We start from the raw sequence: 13,685 nt of genomic DNA on the forward strand, positions 1-13,685 counted from the left end.
CAAGAAAAGATGAGGCATGGTGGCTACTGCACGCTCAGCCCGGAGACATCTGTGTGTCATCTCTGGCTTCCCACCCGGTCTTATGAAGGTGAGCCCCTCTTGTCTTACGGAGCGGGGCTGGAAAGCCAGGATGCTTCCTGAGACCATGGGTAAGTGGCCAATCCTAGATTCATAGCTGGGGGTCTGTGAGATCCTGGAGCCTGCCTCTGCCCCCTGCGGCTCTGTGTCCTTCCTACACAGGCCATCCAACGACAATGCCCCAAATGCTGAGTCATGGTCCCCACAAATGCCTATGACAAGCACGAGATGAGGGACATGGTCTTCCTAAATAGTTCACCCAGGGGTCAGGGGGCACTTGCTGCAGCTCCTGAAGAGTCCCAGGCTGCTTCACCAAAGCCCGCTCTGCACTTTAGGGAGGGACCGGACCACCATGATCCTCCAACGAGGAAGTACCCCAAAGTCCAGGCACCCTGAGCTCTCAAGCACAACCGGTGAAGGCTGCCCAGGCCCTGGCTCAGCCTCAGACCACACATTCCAGCTGGCCCCAGCTTCATGGCTGAAGGAATGAGGCCCTGGCTAAGCACCAGAGATGAAGACATGGCCTTACCTCAACCATCACACTGCGTCTCACGTGATCCACCCCGATGGGGACCCTCCTGTCGGCGTGATTCTCCTCAGGGTGTTTGCTGGACCTCCCATCCCGGCAGCAATTTGTGTCTCCGTAAGCAAGGGCTTTGGCTGCAGAAATTTGATGTCTTGGTCTCAGAACAGGTCTCCACCCAAGATGGGGGCTGTCTCATCCCTCTCCTCATCCCAGATGTGCGTGCATGCATATGTGTGTGTGCACATGTGCGTGTGTATATGCAGATGTGTGCATGCATGCACGTGTGTATGTCTGCACATGTATGCATGTGTTTGAATGTACAGGCTCATGTGTGCATATGCATGCACTTGTGCATGTGCTTGTGTGTACGAGTTTGTGCATATGCACATGTGTGCATTTGTGTGCACGAGTTTGTGTGTGCATTTGTGTGTGCTTGTATGTACAAGTTTGTGTGTGCATATGCATGTGTGTGCATTTGTGTGTGTACAAATTTGTGTGTGCATATGCATGTGTGTATCTGTACATGTGTTTGTGTGTATATGCATGTAGGTGCATTTTTCCATGTTTGTGTGTACAAGTTTATATGTATAGATGCATGTGTGCATGTGTGTGCGTGTGTGTGCATGTGTGCATGTGTTTGTACAGGTTTGCGTGTGCAATGCATATCTGCACATGTGGGCGTGTGTGTGTATGGATTTGTGTGTGTGTATGCATGTCTGCATGTGCAGGCATGTGTCTGTATTTGTGTGTGTGATGCATGTCTACACATGCAGGCATGTGCGTGTGTGGATTTGTTTGTGTGTGTATGCATGTCTACACATGTGGGCAGTGTGTGTGTGGATTTGTGTGTGTGTATGCATGTCTACACATGGCATGTGTGTGTGGATTTGTGTGTGTATGCATGTCTACACATGTGGGCATGTCTGTGTGTGGATTTGTGTGTGTATGCATGTCTGCATGTGTGTGTGCTACACTGGGTTGGCACCTTAAGAGCCCAGCTCCCCCAACAGGTGAGACCCCAGGGCCTGCCTCCCCACTCTTCCTGGGCCCATTCCTTCTGTTCTGCTTGTCTCTGTTGCTGTCCCATTTTCCTTGGGACAGTCCTGACCGTACCTGCTGCCCCATCCACCCCTCATCCCCAAATGGGGTCAATGCCAGGACCCTTTTGCAGCGTGGAGAGGGGGGACACCCCAAGAACTGTGGTGCCCTCACCTGTAATGTTGTTCAGCCCCAGGTCACTGAAGGACAGAACGACCCAGATGGGCTCAGCCTCCCCGGGGGCCACACACATCTTCTTGGTCAGATGGCGTTTGCCAGGATGCCCAACAAACTGGATGCCCTTGGGAACCGAGAGCTTCATGTACACCTGCAGAGGGTAGCATTGGCTCATGGTGCCTGGAATCCAGGCCCCCTCCCAGTGCCTCGAGGCCCAACACACATCCCACCACTCACTGCACACACCAGACTTGTCAGCCTCTCAAAGCGCCATGCTCCCCCCGGGAAGGTCCCCTTTCTATTTCCGATCAGAACAAACTACCCTCTGCTGTCTGGTGCCCCACTTGGCCTTCTCATGCCCATCTGACTTGCTGTGAGCCCTCTCCTCCCCACAGCCCTCCGTATCCTCACAGGTCCAGATCTCCCACGGACTGAAGCTGCCAGTTCCAGCCAGGGCTGCCTCTCCTGTATGTCCATCCACTCCGGGACTCCAGAGGGATGTAACCTCTCCCACAGCAGGTACACAGAGTGCCTCTCCTGACCCTCTCTCCAACCGTGCAGCTCCATGATGTCAGAGCACAGCTCTGTGTGTGCACGTGTGTGTGTATTCATGTGCGTATGTGTGCTGTGAATGCATGTGTCCCTGGGTGCACAAGTGTGTGCATGTATGCAAGCACAGATTGCACACACATGTGCATGCATGCATGTGCACACATGTGCATCTACCAGGTGAAGGCATGTGGACATGCATTTGTGTGTGTGTCTGTATGGGCATGCTAGTTTCTGCATGCATGTGTGTGCCTATATGGGTACACAGGTGCTATGGATGCATGCATGGATCTCCATGTGCATGTCTGTGTATGGATTGCAAGCATGGCATGTGTATACATGTATCATGCATGTACATGTGCATATGTATACCATGACGATGTGTGCAGGTGCATCATGTGCATGCTCACACATACTGGTCTCTGTGTGCATGTGTGTGCATTTTGTGGGGTGTGTGCGTGTGCACTGTGGGTGCATATGCAAGCACGTTTGCAACCCCTCCATCTAAGAGGAAATCTTTGCTCCACATCCATTTCTCCAACCAGCATATATGGAGCACCTACTGGGTGCCCCGCTAGGAACTAAAGAAATGGCTGATCAAGACATGAGTGATTGCTGAGCCTCAGAATGTTGTCCCACCCAAGGGCTGGCACAGAGGCTGCAGGTGTGACGTGGAGGGAAGGATGCGGGGAAAATGTGAAGTGGCACGTGTGATAGAGTCCTGAATCCTGCCAAAGGAAAGGCCCAGCTAGATCTGAGAGCCAATGGCTGCTGCAGGGTGCACATCAGGAATCCCCACATCCCCCTTGAGGTAGCATTTTCCTAGGAAGAAAGAAAGAGGCCAGGTGCGGTGGCTCACACCTGTAATCCCAGCACTTTGGGAGGCCGAGGCGGGCAGATCACCTGAGGTCAGGAGTTTGACACCAGCTTGGCCAACATGGGGAAACCCCGTCTCTACTGAAAACTGGGCGTAGTGGTGGGCACCTGTAATCCCAGCTACTCAGGAGACTGAGGCAGAGGAATCCTTGAACCTAGGAGGTAGAGGTTGCAGTGAGCTGAGATCACACCACTGCACTCCAGCCTGGGCAACAAAGCGAGACTCCATCAAAAGAAGAAGAAAAGGAAAGAAGGGGAATGGAAGGGAAAGGAGGGGAAGGGAAGGGAAGAGAGGGGAAGAGAGGGGAAGGGAGAGGAAGAGAGGGGAAGGGAGGGGAAGGGAGGGGAAGGGAGGAGAAGGGAGGGGAAAGGAAGGGGAGGGGAGGGGAGGGGATGGGAGGGGAGGGGAGGAGGAGGGAGAGGGAGAGGGAAGGGGAGGCAGAAAGAAAGAAAGGAAGGAAAGAAGGAAGGAAGGAAGAAAGAAAGAAAGAAAAAGAAAAGAAAGAGAAAGAGAGAAAAAGAAGAAAGAAAGAAAGAAAGAAAGAAAGAAAGAAAGAAAGAAAGAAAGAAAGAAAGAAAGAAAGAAAGAAAAAGAAAGAAAGAAAGAAAGAAGAAAGAAAGAGAGAGGGAGGGAGGGAGGAAAGAAGGAGAAAGAAAGAAACTCAACAGTGTCAGTGAGCCATTTTCCAGGTCCTGAGTGAAATGACCAGCGCTCCCCACTGGAGGGTCTGAATGGGTCTGTTTTCTCCGTCTTGGGGATGGTCATACAAGCTGGGGTGGTCCTTAAGCACATACGCTGCCCAGCAGGACTTCCTTCTTCCTACTGGAAAAGCTAGACCCCAGCATGTGCTCAGAGCCAAGCTGGACACCTGGGGATTCTGCTCACAGGTTTCAGAGGGAAGCCTCCCTTTAGGGGCCACCCTACAGGTCAGGGCATAGTCTGTGTGTATTCTTTCTTTTGGAAACCGAGATCCTATTCCTCCCAACCATAATCCATATAAAAAGAACCGTAAAGGATGGATTGGAAAGGTTAGGACTGAAGCTAGGATGCTGGGCACCACTACCTGGCCATTCTGAGTCTAACACCTCCCATTTATCCCTCACCGAAGCCACCCCGTGACCGCTGCCTTGGTTGCTTCCTGCCTCCTTGCCTCCTGCCCAGACAACGGCAGGAGCCTCTGACCTCCTCCTTCTCTTCCTCCTCACCTGCTTTTCCATCTTCCCTGACCAGACCCCAAAGCCAAGCCAAACTGTGTCTCAGGCAGGACCCAGGAAAGGTCAAGCTGCCTCCTGCTTCTGTTGCTTGGACATGCTGTTCCCTTTTTGCGAATGCCCTTCCCGCCCCGATGCCTGACTCACACATCACCTGCAGACTCTCAGATTCAGGGGGACTTCCCCTTTTCTGGGCTGTCCCGGCACCCGTAGACATTGATTCTACCACATAGCTCTGCCACTCACTCCCTGGAGGCCCCTGAACCCATGACAATGCTTCTTTGAGCTTCCTAATGGTGAACGATTCCATCACAGACCCTTCTTCCTTGGCCCACACAGGAGCTTGATAAGATGATGAAGGTGGCCGGGCATGGTGGCTCATGCCTGTAATCCCAGCATTTTGGGAGGCCAAGGCAGGCAGATGGCTTAAGATCAGGAGTTTGAGACCAGCCTGGCCAACATAGTGAAACCCCGTCTCTACTAAAAATACAAAAATTAGCTAGGCGTGGTGGCGGGCGCCTGTAATCTCAGCTACTCAGGAGGCTGAGGCAGGAGAATCGCTTGAACCCGGGAGGCGGAGGTTGCAGTGAGCCAAGATCACGCCACTGCACTCCAGCCTGGGCGACAGAGCAAGACCCTGTCTCAAAGAAAAAAAAATGCAAGCAAAATTGTCAGCCCAGCACCAGCTGCAGAATTACATGCCCCACCAAAACTGAGTGAGTGGGATCTAAACACAAACCACTTCGCTCCAAGCTTGAGCTTGGATCTCACATCCTGGGTGACGGGGTCTTCTGATACTGGCACAAGCTACCAGAAGCCAAGAGAGAGGGAGAGAGGGGCCGAGTTCAGTGGCTCATGCCTGCAATCCCAGCACTCTGGCAGGCCGAGGTGGGAGGGTCACTTGAGGCCAGGAGTTCGAGACCAGCCTGAGCAACATGCCATCTCTACGAAAATGAAATAAAATAATTAGCCAGGCGCGGTGGTGCACACCTGTAGTCCCAGCTACTTGAGAGGCTGAGGAGGGGGGATTGCTTGAGCCCAGGAGGTCGAGGCTGCAGTGAGCTGTGATTGAACCAGTGCACTCCAGCCTGGGTAATAGAGTAAGATGCTGTTTCAAAAAAAAAAAAAAAAAGAGAGAGAGAGAAAGAAAGGCATAGACAGATTCTCCCTCAGAGCCTCCAAAAGGGACCAGCCCTGATGACACTTTGCCTTCACGCTTCTTCTCGTGAACTGTGGGACAATACATTTCTGTTGTTTTAAGCCACCTGGTTGGGCTACCTTACCAGCCCAAGGAGACTAGGAGAGCAGCCTTTCCTGCCGCCTCCAAGAAAGAGCTTTGGCCTTCACTGCACACCTCTGGCAGACACTGGAATCCCAATAACATCATCAAAAAACAGCCCTGCTTAATGTTCTCAGTGTCTACTGAGACTAACTCATTTAACCCTTTAGCCCCCAGCGAGGCTCCGACACACCAACAGATTGAATAACGTGCCTAAGATCAGCAGCTCTATGAGTATAAACCGGGATTCCAAGCACCCTCTCTGTTCACCACCAGGATTTCCTGGTACCTTGTGGGGGGTCTGCGAATTAAGACCCACAGGCCAAACTGGATCCACCACGTGTCTCTGTGGGGCCCACAAGCTAAAGATGGTTTTCATCTTTTTCAAATGGTCAGGAGGGAAAAAAATTAAAAGAAGAATGATTATTTTGTGACACGTGAAAATTCTATGGAGTTCAGATTTCAGTGTCTAGAAATCAAGCTTTATTGGAACACAGCCACATCTGTTCAGGTAAGAGATCATCTAGGTTGCTTTTATGCTATCAGGGCTGAGTTGAGTCGCTGCCACAGGGATTGTATGGCCAGCAAAGACGGAAATATTTCCTATCTGGCGATTTACAGAGAAAGCTCCATGCTATCATATATGATACCAGTTCAGGCACGCCCTTGCTAGGCCAGGGAGTCAGGGACAACAGCTCCATTTACACCAAGTCCCTCTCACTCACACACACGTGTCCCCACCTCCTCCCCACCCGGCTTCAACGGTTGGTAAATCAGAAGCTGATCTCATCCCACTCTTGCCTCCCTGACAGCACAGATGACGCATCCTTCCCAAAGCCCCCCAGGCTAAGCCCACCCATCCCTGCTCCCCAACATCATAGAGGCTCTCGCCCTCCTAAATCCCCCAAGCCAGCACTGTCCCACCCCTGCCTCCCTTATAGCACCAATGCAGTCCCAACTCCCCACTGAATGGAGGAAGGCTATGTATTTGGGGGGCTGAGTACCTCGGCGCAGGTGCCCATGTAGTTGTAGACACTGAGCGGGATCTTGACTTGCTCCCCACGGATGATGAGCGGGGGGACCGTGAAGTCCACGAAGAAGGGCTTGAAGGTCTTCAGCAGGGAGGGCTCGGCGATGCCTAAGCCCTGAGAGGTGGACAGGGCCATGGCCTCACCCACCCAGCTGGTGATGGAGTCCGGGACCTTCACACTGAGTGTCTCCTCACCAGATGGGTCACTGTGGAGAGACAGACAACCATGATGGGGGGGCCTTCTCCAGGGCCATGCCTCGAGGGGGCAAGTGGGCATGGATGACCCAGGCTGCATGGCTCAGAGAGGCACCCTAGGAGCTTAGAAACAAGGATTGAAGGCATCACAAAAGCGGCACAGGAAACAACTGTCCCTCAGCCCTGACTCTAATAGAAAACATGGGCTGGGTGCAGTGGCTCATGCCTGTAATCCCAGCACTCTGGGAGGCCGAGGTTGGAGACTGCCTGAGCCCAGGAGTTCCGGACCACCCTGGGCAAGATGATGAGACCTTGTCGCTACAAAAAATTAAAAAATTAGGTGGGTGTAGTGACACATGCCTGTAGGCCCAGCCACTCAGAGGCTGAGGTGGAGGATTCACTTGAGCCCAGGTGGTCGAGTGTGCAGTGAGCTGTGATCCCACCACTGCAGTCCAGCCTCAGCAACAGAGTGAGATCCCTGTCACACACACACAAAAAGATTATCGAACGAAATTTAAAAAGACAAAAAAGACATAAATAAATGAAAACATATCCCATGTTCATGGATCAGAAGACTTGTTAAAATGTCAAAACTACCCAAAGTGATCTATGGATTCAATGGAACCTCTATCATAAAGCCCATTGACTTTTTATTTTATTTTGCAGAAATAGAAAACTCCACCTTGAGATTTTACACGGATCTCAAAGGACTCTGGTGGCCAAACAAAGAAAACAAGAATAAAGCTGGCGAGCTCACACTTCAAAACTCACCACAAAGCTACCATAATCAAATCAATGTGTTACTGGCATAAAGACAGACATACAGACCAATGGAATCAAATAGAGAGCCCAGGAATAAACCTTGACAACATAGTCAAATGATTTTCGACACGGGCATCAAGATACTTTAGGGAAAAGACAACCTTTTTAACAAATACTGCTAGAAAAAGCAAACATCCATAAGCAAAAGAATGAATTTGGACCTTACCTAACACCATATACAAAAGTTAATTCAAAAATGAATCCATGACCTAAAAGTAAAAACTAAAACTATAAAACTATTAGAAAAAAACAGGGCAAAAGCTTCATGACATTGGGTTTGACAATGATTTCATGGATATGAAAACAAAGGTACAGGCAAAAAAAAAAAAAAAGAGTAGACAAGTTGGACTTCATGAAAACTACAAAATTTTGAGCACCAAAATACACTATTCAAGGGCTGGCATGGTAGCTTACCCCTGTAATCCCAGCACTTCAGGAGGCTGAGGAAGGAGGATCACTTGAGCCTAGGAGTTTGAGACCAGCCTGGGTAACACACCAAGACCTTATCTCTACAAAAAATTTAAAAATTTAGCCAGGAGTGGTTGTGTGCACCTATAGACCCAGCTACTTGGGAGGCTGAGATTGGAGGATCACTTGAACACCTGAGTGACAGAGTGAGACCCTGTATCAAAAAAAAAAAAGGAGGCACTGTCAACAGAGTAAAAAGTCAACCCAATGGGAGAAAATATTTGGAAGTCATATATCTGATAAGGAAATAATACCCAGAATATATAGAGAGCTCTTGAAACTCAATAACAAAAACAGCAACACGATTCAGAAATGGGCAAATTACTTGAATAGACATTTCTCCAAAGAAGATAGACAAATGACTGATAAATACATGAAAGATGTTCAACATCACTAGTCATTAGGGAAATGCAAATAAAAACTACAATGAGATACCACTTCATGTATTTAATTAGGATATTAAAAAAGAAAAGGAAAGAAAAAAGGCTGGGCACAGTGGCTCATGCCTATAATCCCAGCACTTTGGGAGGCCGAGATGGGTGGTTCACTTGAAGTCAGGAGTCTGGCCATTGTGAATAATGCTGTGAACATGGGTATACAAATATCTCTTTGAGACCCTGCTTCCCATTCTTTTGAGTATATACCCAGAAGTAGTGGGTGAAACCCCGTCTCTACTAAAAATACAAAAAGTAGCCAGGTGTGGTGGCGCATGTCTGTAGTTCCAGCTATTTGGGAGGCTGAGGCAGGAGAATTGTGTGAACCTGGGAGGCGGAGAGTGCAGTGAGCTGAGATTGCACCACTGCACTCCAGCCTGGGTGACAGAGCGAGACTCTATCTCAGAAAAAAAGAAAGAAAGAAAGAAGAAAGAAGAAAGAAAGAAAGGAAAGGAAAGGAAAGGAAGGAAGGAAGGAAGGAAGGAAGGAAGGAAGGAAGGAAGAAAAAAAAAGAAAAAGAAAGAAAAGGAAAGAAAGAAAGAAAGAAAGAAAGAAGAAAGAAAGGAAGGAAGAAAGAAAGAAGAAAGAAAGAAAGAAAGAAAGAAAGAAAGAAAGAAAGAAAGAAAGAAAGAAAGAAAGAAAATAGCAAGTGTTTGTGAGGATGTGGTCAGACTGGAACCCTGGTACACTGTTAGTAGAAATGTAAAACGCTGCAGCTGCTGTGCAAATTAGTCTGGAGGTTCCTTAAAAAATTAAACATAGAATTACTACATGATTCAGCAATTCTACTTCTGGGTATATACCCAAAAGAATGGGAAGCAGGGTCTCAAAGGGATATTTGTATACCCATGTTCACAGCATTATTCACAATAGCCAAAAGATGGAAGCAACTCAAGTGTCCATCGACAGAAAATAAATGGATAAACAAAATGAGGGAATCCATGCAATGGGATATTATTCAATCTTAAAAGGGAAGGAAGCTGGGTATGGTGGCTTACGCCTGTAATCCCAGCACTTTGGGAGGCCGGGGGAGGGGGGGTGGATGACAAGGTCAGGAGATCGAGACCATCCTGGTCAACATGGTGAAACCCCGTCTCTACTAAAATACAAAAAATTAGCCAGGCATTGGCTGGGCACAGTGGCTCATGCCTCTAATCCCAGCACTTTGGGAGGCCGAGGCGGGTGGATCATGAGGTCAGGAGATCGAGACCATCTTGGCTAACACGGTGAAACCCCCTCTACTAAAAATACAAAAAATTAGCCAGGAGTGGTGGCGGGCAGCTGTAGTCCCAGCTACTCAGGAGGCTGAGGCAGGAGAAGGGCGTGAACCCAAGAGGCAGAGCTTGCAGTGAGCCCAGATCGCACCACTGCACTCCAGCCTGGGCAGTAGAGAAAGACTCTGTCACACACACATACACACACACACACACACACACACACACACACACATAGCTGGGGATGGTGGCACATGCCTGTAGTCCCAGCTACTTGAAAGCTGAGGCAAGGGAATCACTTGAACCCTGGAGGCAGAGGTTGCAGTGAGCCAAAATTGTGCCACTGTACTCCAGCCTGGTGACAGAGCGAGACTCCGTCTCAAAAAAAAAAAAAAAAAAGGGAAGGAAATTCTGACATGGATTCTCCAACACAGATGAACCTTGGGGACATTATGCTCATTGAAATAAGCCAGTCACAAAACGACAAATACTACATGATTCCACTTATAGGCGGTCCCTAGAATAGTCAAACTCAGAGACAGAAGGGGTTGTTGCTAAGAGCTGGGGGAAGGGAGGAGAGGGGAGTGAGTGTTTATTGGGATAGAGTGTCAGTTTTGTAAGATGAAAGGAGTCACAGAAATGGGTGGTAGTGATATTTGCACAATAACATGAGTGTCCTTAATACCACTGAACTATACACTTAAAAATGGTTAAGATCATACATTTTATGTTGAGTATTTCACCATAATTTTTTAAACCAATTCATTTTTGAGTCATTTTCCCTTTTTGAGACAACGTCTCACTCTGTAGCCCAGGCTGGAGTGCAGTGGTGCGATTTTGTGTCACTGCAGCCTCAACCTCCTGGGCTCAAGCGATCCTCCCACTTCAGCTTCCCAAGTAGCTGGGACCACAGGCATGTGCCACCACACCTGGCTAATTTAAAAATTTTTTTTTAGAGATGGGGCCTTGCTATGTTGCCCAAGCTGGTCTTGAACTCCTGGGCTCAAGCAAACCTCCCGCCTCGGCCTCCTAAAGTGCTGTGATTACAGGCATAAGCCACCATACCCCACCTTTAAACGGGTGTGGTTGAAAAGAGAGCTGACCAGTCCTCTTTTGGGTCCAGCAGGAACCTCCTCCCTAGTCTCAGATCTGTGCGCTCTGATTCATCCTTGCTCCAGCCAACAAGAGAGGAGAGAGAACATCCCAAATCCTAAATCCCAAATCCCTGGCTCCATCCCTGGCTCTCCACACCTGCACCCCCAACCCCACCCCAGCACAGCCCACATGGTCTCATACTCTCTGCATCCTCCTCAGCTCCTTCCATCTCATTTCAACCATGTGGAAATCCACCAGCCTCTCCTACTTTGCAGCATTTGCTGCACCCTTCCCTTTCTTGCTTATTCATATGGTGAGACTCAGCTTGAGCCCTACATTGAGGACCCTCTCTGGCTTTTCCAAAGGATTCCACCATCTTTCTCTGCCTCCCAAGATCCATGCCCTGCCTTCCAGGAGAAGACTAACCCCACTGCACCATGATAGCTCTTTAGGCACCTGTCTACTCTAGCTACAATGAAAATGTTATGAGTGCTGAGACTCTGTCTGCCTTATTCAAGGGACTATCCTTAACATCAGAAACATCCGGGCCAGAAGCAGTGGCTCACACCTGTAATTCTAGCACGTTGAGAGGCCAAGACAGGAAGATCACTTGAGGCCAGGAGTTTCAGACCAGCCTGGGCAACATACGGAGACCCCATCTCTATGAAATAATTTTTTTTTTTTTTTTTGAGATGGAGTCTCGGTCTGTCACCCAGGCTGGAGTGCAGTGGTGCAATCTCGGCTCACTGCAAGCTCTGCCTCCTGGGTTCACACCATTCTCCTGCCTCAGCCTCCCAAGTAGCTGGGACTACAGGCGCCTGCCACCACGTCTGGCTAATTTTTTGTATTTTTAGTAGATACGGGGTTTCACCGTGTTGGCCGGAATGGTCTAGATCTCCTGACCTCGAGATCTGCCCCCCTCGGCCACCCAAAGTGCTGGGATTACAGCGTGAGCCACCATGCCCGGCCAAAATAATTTTTTTAAATGAAAATTAGCCAGGTGTGTTGGTGCATGCCTGTAGTCCCAGCAACTCGGGAGGCTGAGGTGGGAGGATAGCTTGAGCCCAGGAGTCTGAGGCTGCGGTAAGCTATGATGCCTGGGTGACAGAGCGAGATCCCAACTCTAATAAATAAAGTAAAATAAAATAAAAATAATTTTTTTTTGAGATGGAGTCTTGCTCTGTTGCCCAGGCTGGAGTGCAGTGGCGCCATCTCGGCTCACTGCAACCTCCGCCTCCTGGGTTCACGCCACTCTCTTACCTCAGCCTCCCAAGTAGCTGGGACTACAGGTGCCCGCCACCATGCCCGGCTATTTTTTGCATTTTTAGTAGAGATGGGGTTTCACCATGTTAGCCAGGATGGTCTCGATCTCCTGACCTCGTGATCCACCCGCCTTGGCCTCCCAAAGTGCTGGGATTACAGGCGTGAGCCACTGCGCCCAGCCCTAATAAAAATAAATTGAAAAAAATTTTTAACAATAAAAAAAGCTCTCACCAGACATCCAGAAAGTAGATACATTTGAATGATGATGGACAGATAGCCTGTCTTACAGCTGGGCCCCCAGAGCAAAACACAGTGACCTGGATGTGTTCTGATCAGCAGTCAAACCTTCCCACGATGAGGACATACACATCCCCCAAAGCAGCCTGAGGGGCCCCCAGCTGCATGCCTGGCTCTGCCAAGCACTTGCTACAGCACCGTGTGCCTGGAAGAAGGGCATGGCTCCAGCAGTCAGCCCACCTGCTGGCCCGGGCTGGACCAAGAGTCAGTTTTCATGCCAAACTGGTTTGCCGGGGCACGCCACTGCCACTTTTTACTAGTGTCATTGGTGCTCTAACGCTGAGCATTGCAAGAAAAAAAGTCAATTGCATCTAGCAGAAAAGGGGTGCCTGCACTCCTGCTTCAAAGAGAACTAAACAGGGGGAAAAATGCAGAAAGGAAACGTGTTGAGAAAGGCATCCTGTTTTTTGAGCAAGAGCTGTAGTCCCCCAAGGAGCAAGGAGTGTGGGGTAGGTGGAGTCAAGTTCATGTTCCAGGGAACCGTAATCATTTTAATGAGTTCGTTATACAAACAGAGCAGATAGAGTTACCCCAAGAGGGAGTTGTAAGAGGCACAAAGCCCTTGCATTTCATATTTCACAGGCAAACCTCCAAATGTGCAGTGGGACTCAAGGCTGGCTTCATGGCTTGAAGTTTTATGTGTTAGAAAAAGATGCACAGTGTCTTACTCAGATGTTGGTATCAGGCCTGCCCGTCCCACCGGGGGTTCTCTGGACTCACATGAGTGCCTTTCAGTCAACCGGCAAAGTCAGCACAGAAAAGAAATCTTAATGTACCTGATGTTGAGACAATGCCAAATCCATGTTTCGGGGAAGAAAGTCCTTTTTCTCTTCTCTGTTCTATGAAAATAAAAAAAGAAATGATTAAGGTTTCATGAACATAACAAATCTTATGTGAACCTAGCAGCTTCTCATTCTATTTGATCAGATACAATGCGTTAATTTATTTTACCTGGAAGGGTTAACATTGTACTTCACTGGGATATAACATGTTAATTCTCTTACCTGGCAGGGTTAACAATCTACTTGATAAGGACATAACTTGTTTTTTAAAAACTTTAGGTTCAGAAGTACATGTGCAGGTCTGTTACATAGGTAAACGTGTCATGGGGGTTTGTTGTACAGATTATTTC

General features: G+C 49.0%; 1 protein-coding gene across 1 annotated transcript in view; it reads right to left on the reverse strand.

Annotated features, from left to right (window-relative positions):
- CPAMD8 (C3 and PZP like alpha-2-macroglobulin domain containing 8) overlaps positions 1-13,685 on the reverse strand; it is a 135,654-nt gene that overhangs the window by 51,580 nt on the left and 70,389 nt on the right. The window contains exons 19-22 of the mRNA XM_055239131.2: positions 13,330-13,392; positions 6,740-6,971; positions 1,817-1,970; positions 608-738 (exon numbers count right to left, since the gene is read on the reverse strand). Of these exons, the coding sequence (XP_055095106.2) occupies positions 608-738; positions 1,817-1,970; positions 6,740-6,971; positions 13,330-13,392 (580 nt within the window). The remainder of the gene's footprint in view (positions 1-607; positions 739-1,816; positions 1,971-6,739; positions 6,972-13,329; positions 13,393-13,685) is intronic.

This window comes from Symphalangus syndactylus, chromosome 13 (genome assembly GCF_028878055.3).
Source record: "Symphalangus syndactylus isolate Jambi chromosome 13, NHGRI_mSymSyn1-v2.1_pri, whole genome shotgun sequence".
Lineage (NCBI taxonomy): Eukaryota > Metazoa > Chordata > Mammalia > Primates > Hylobatidae > Symphalangus > Symphalangus syndactylus.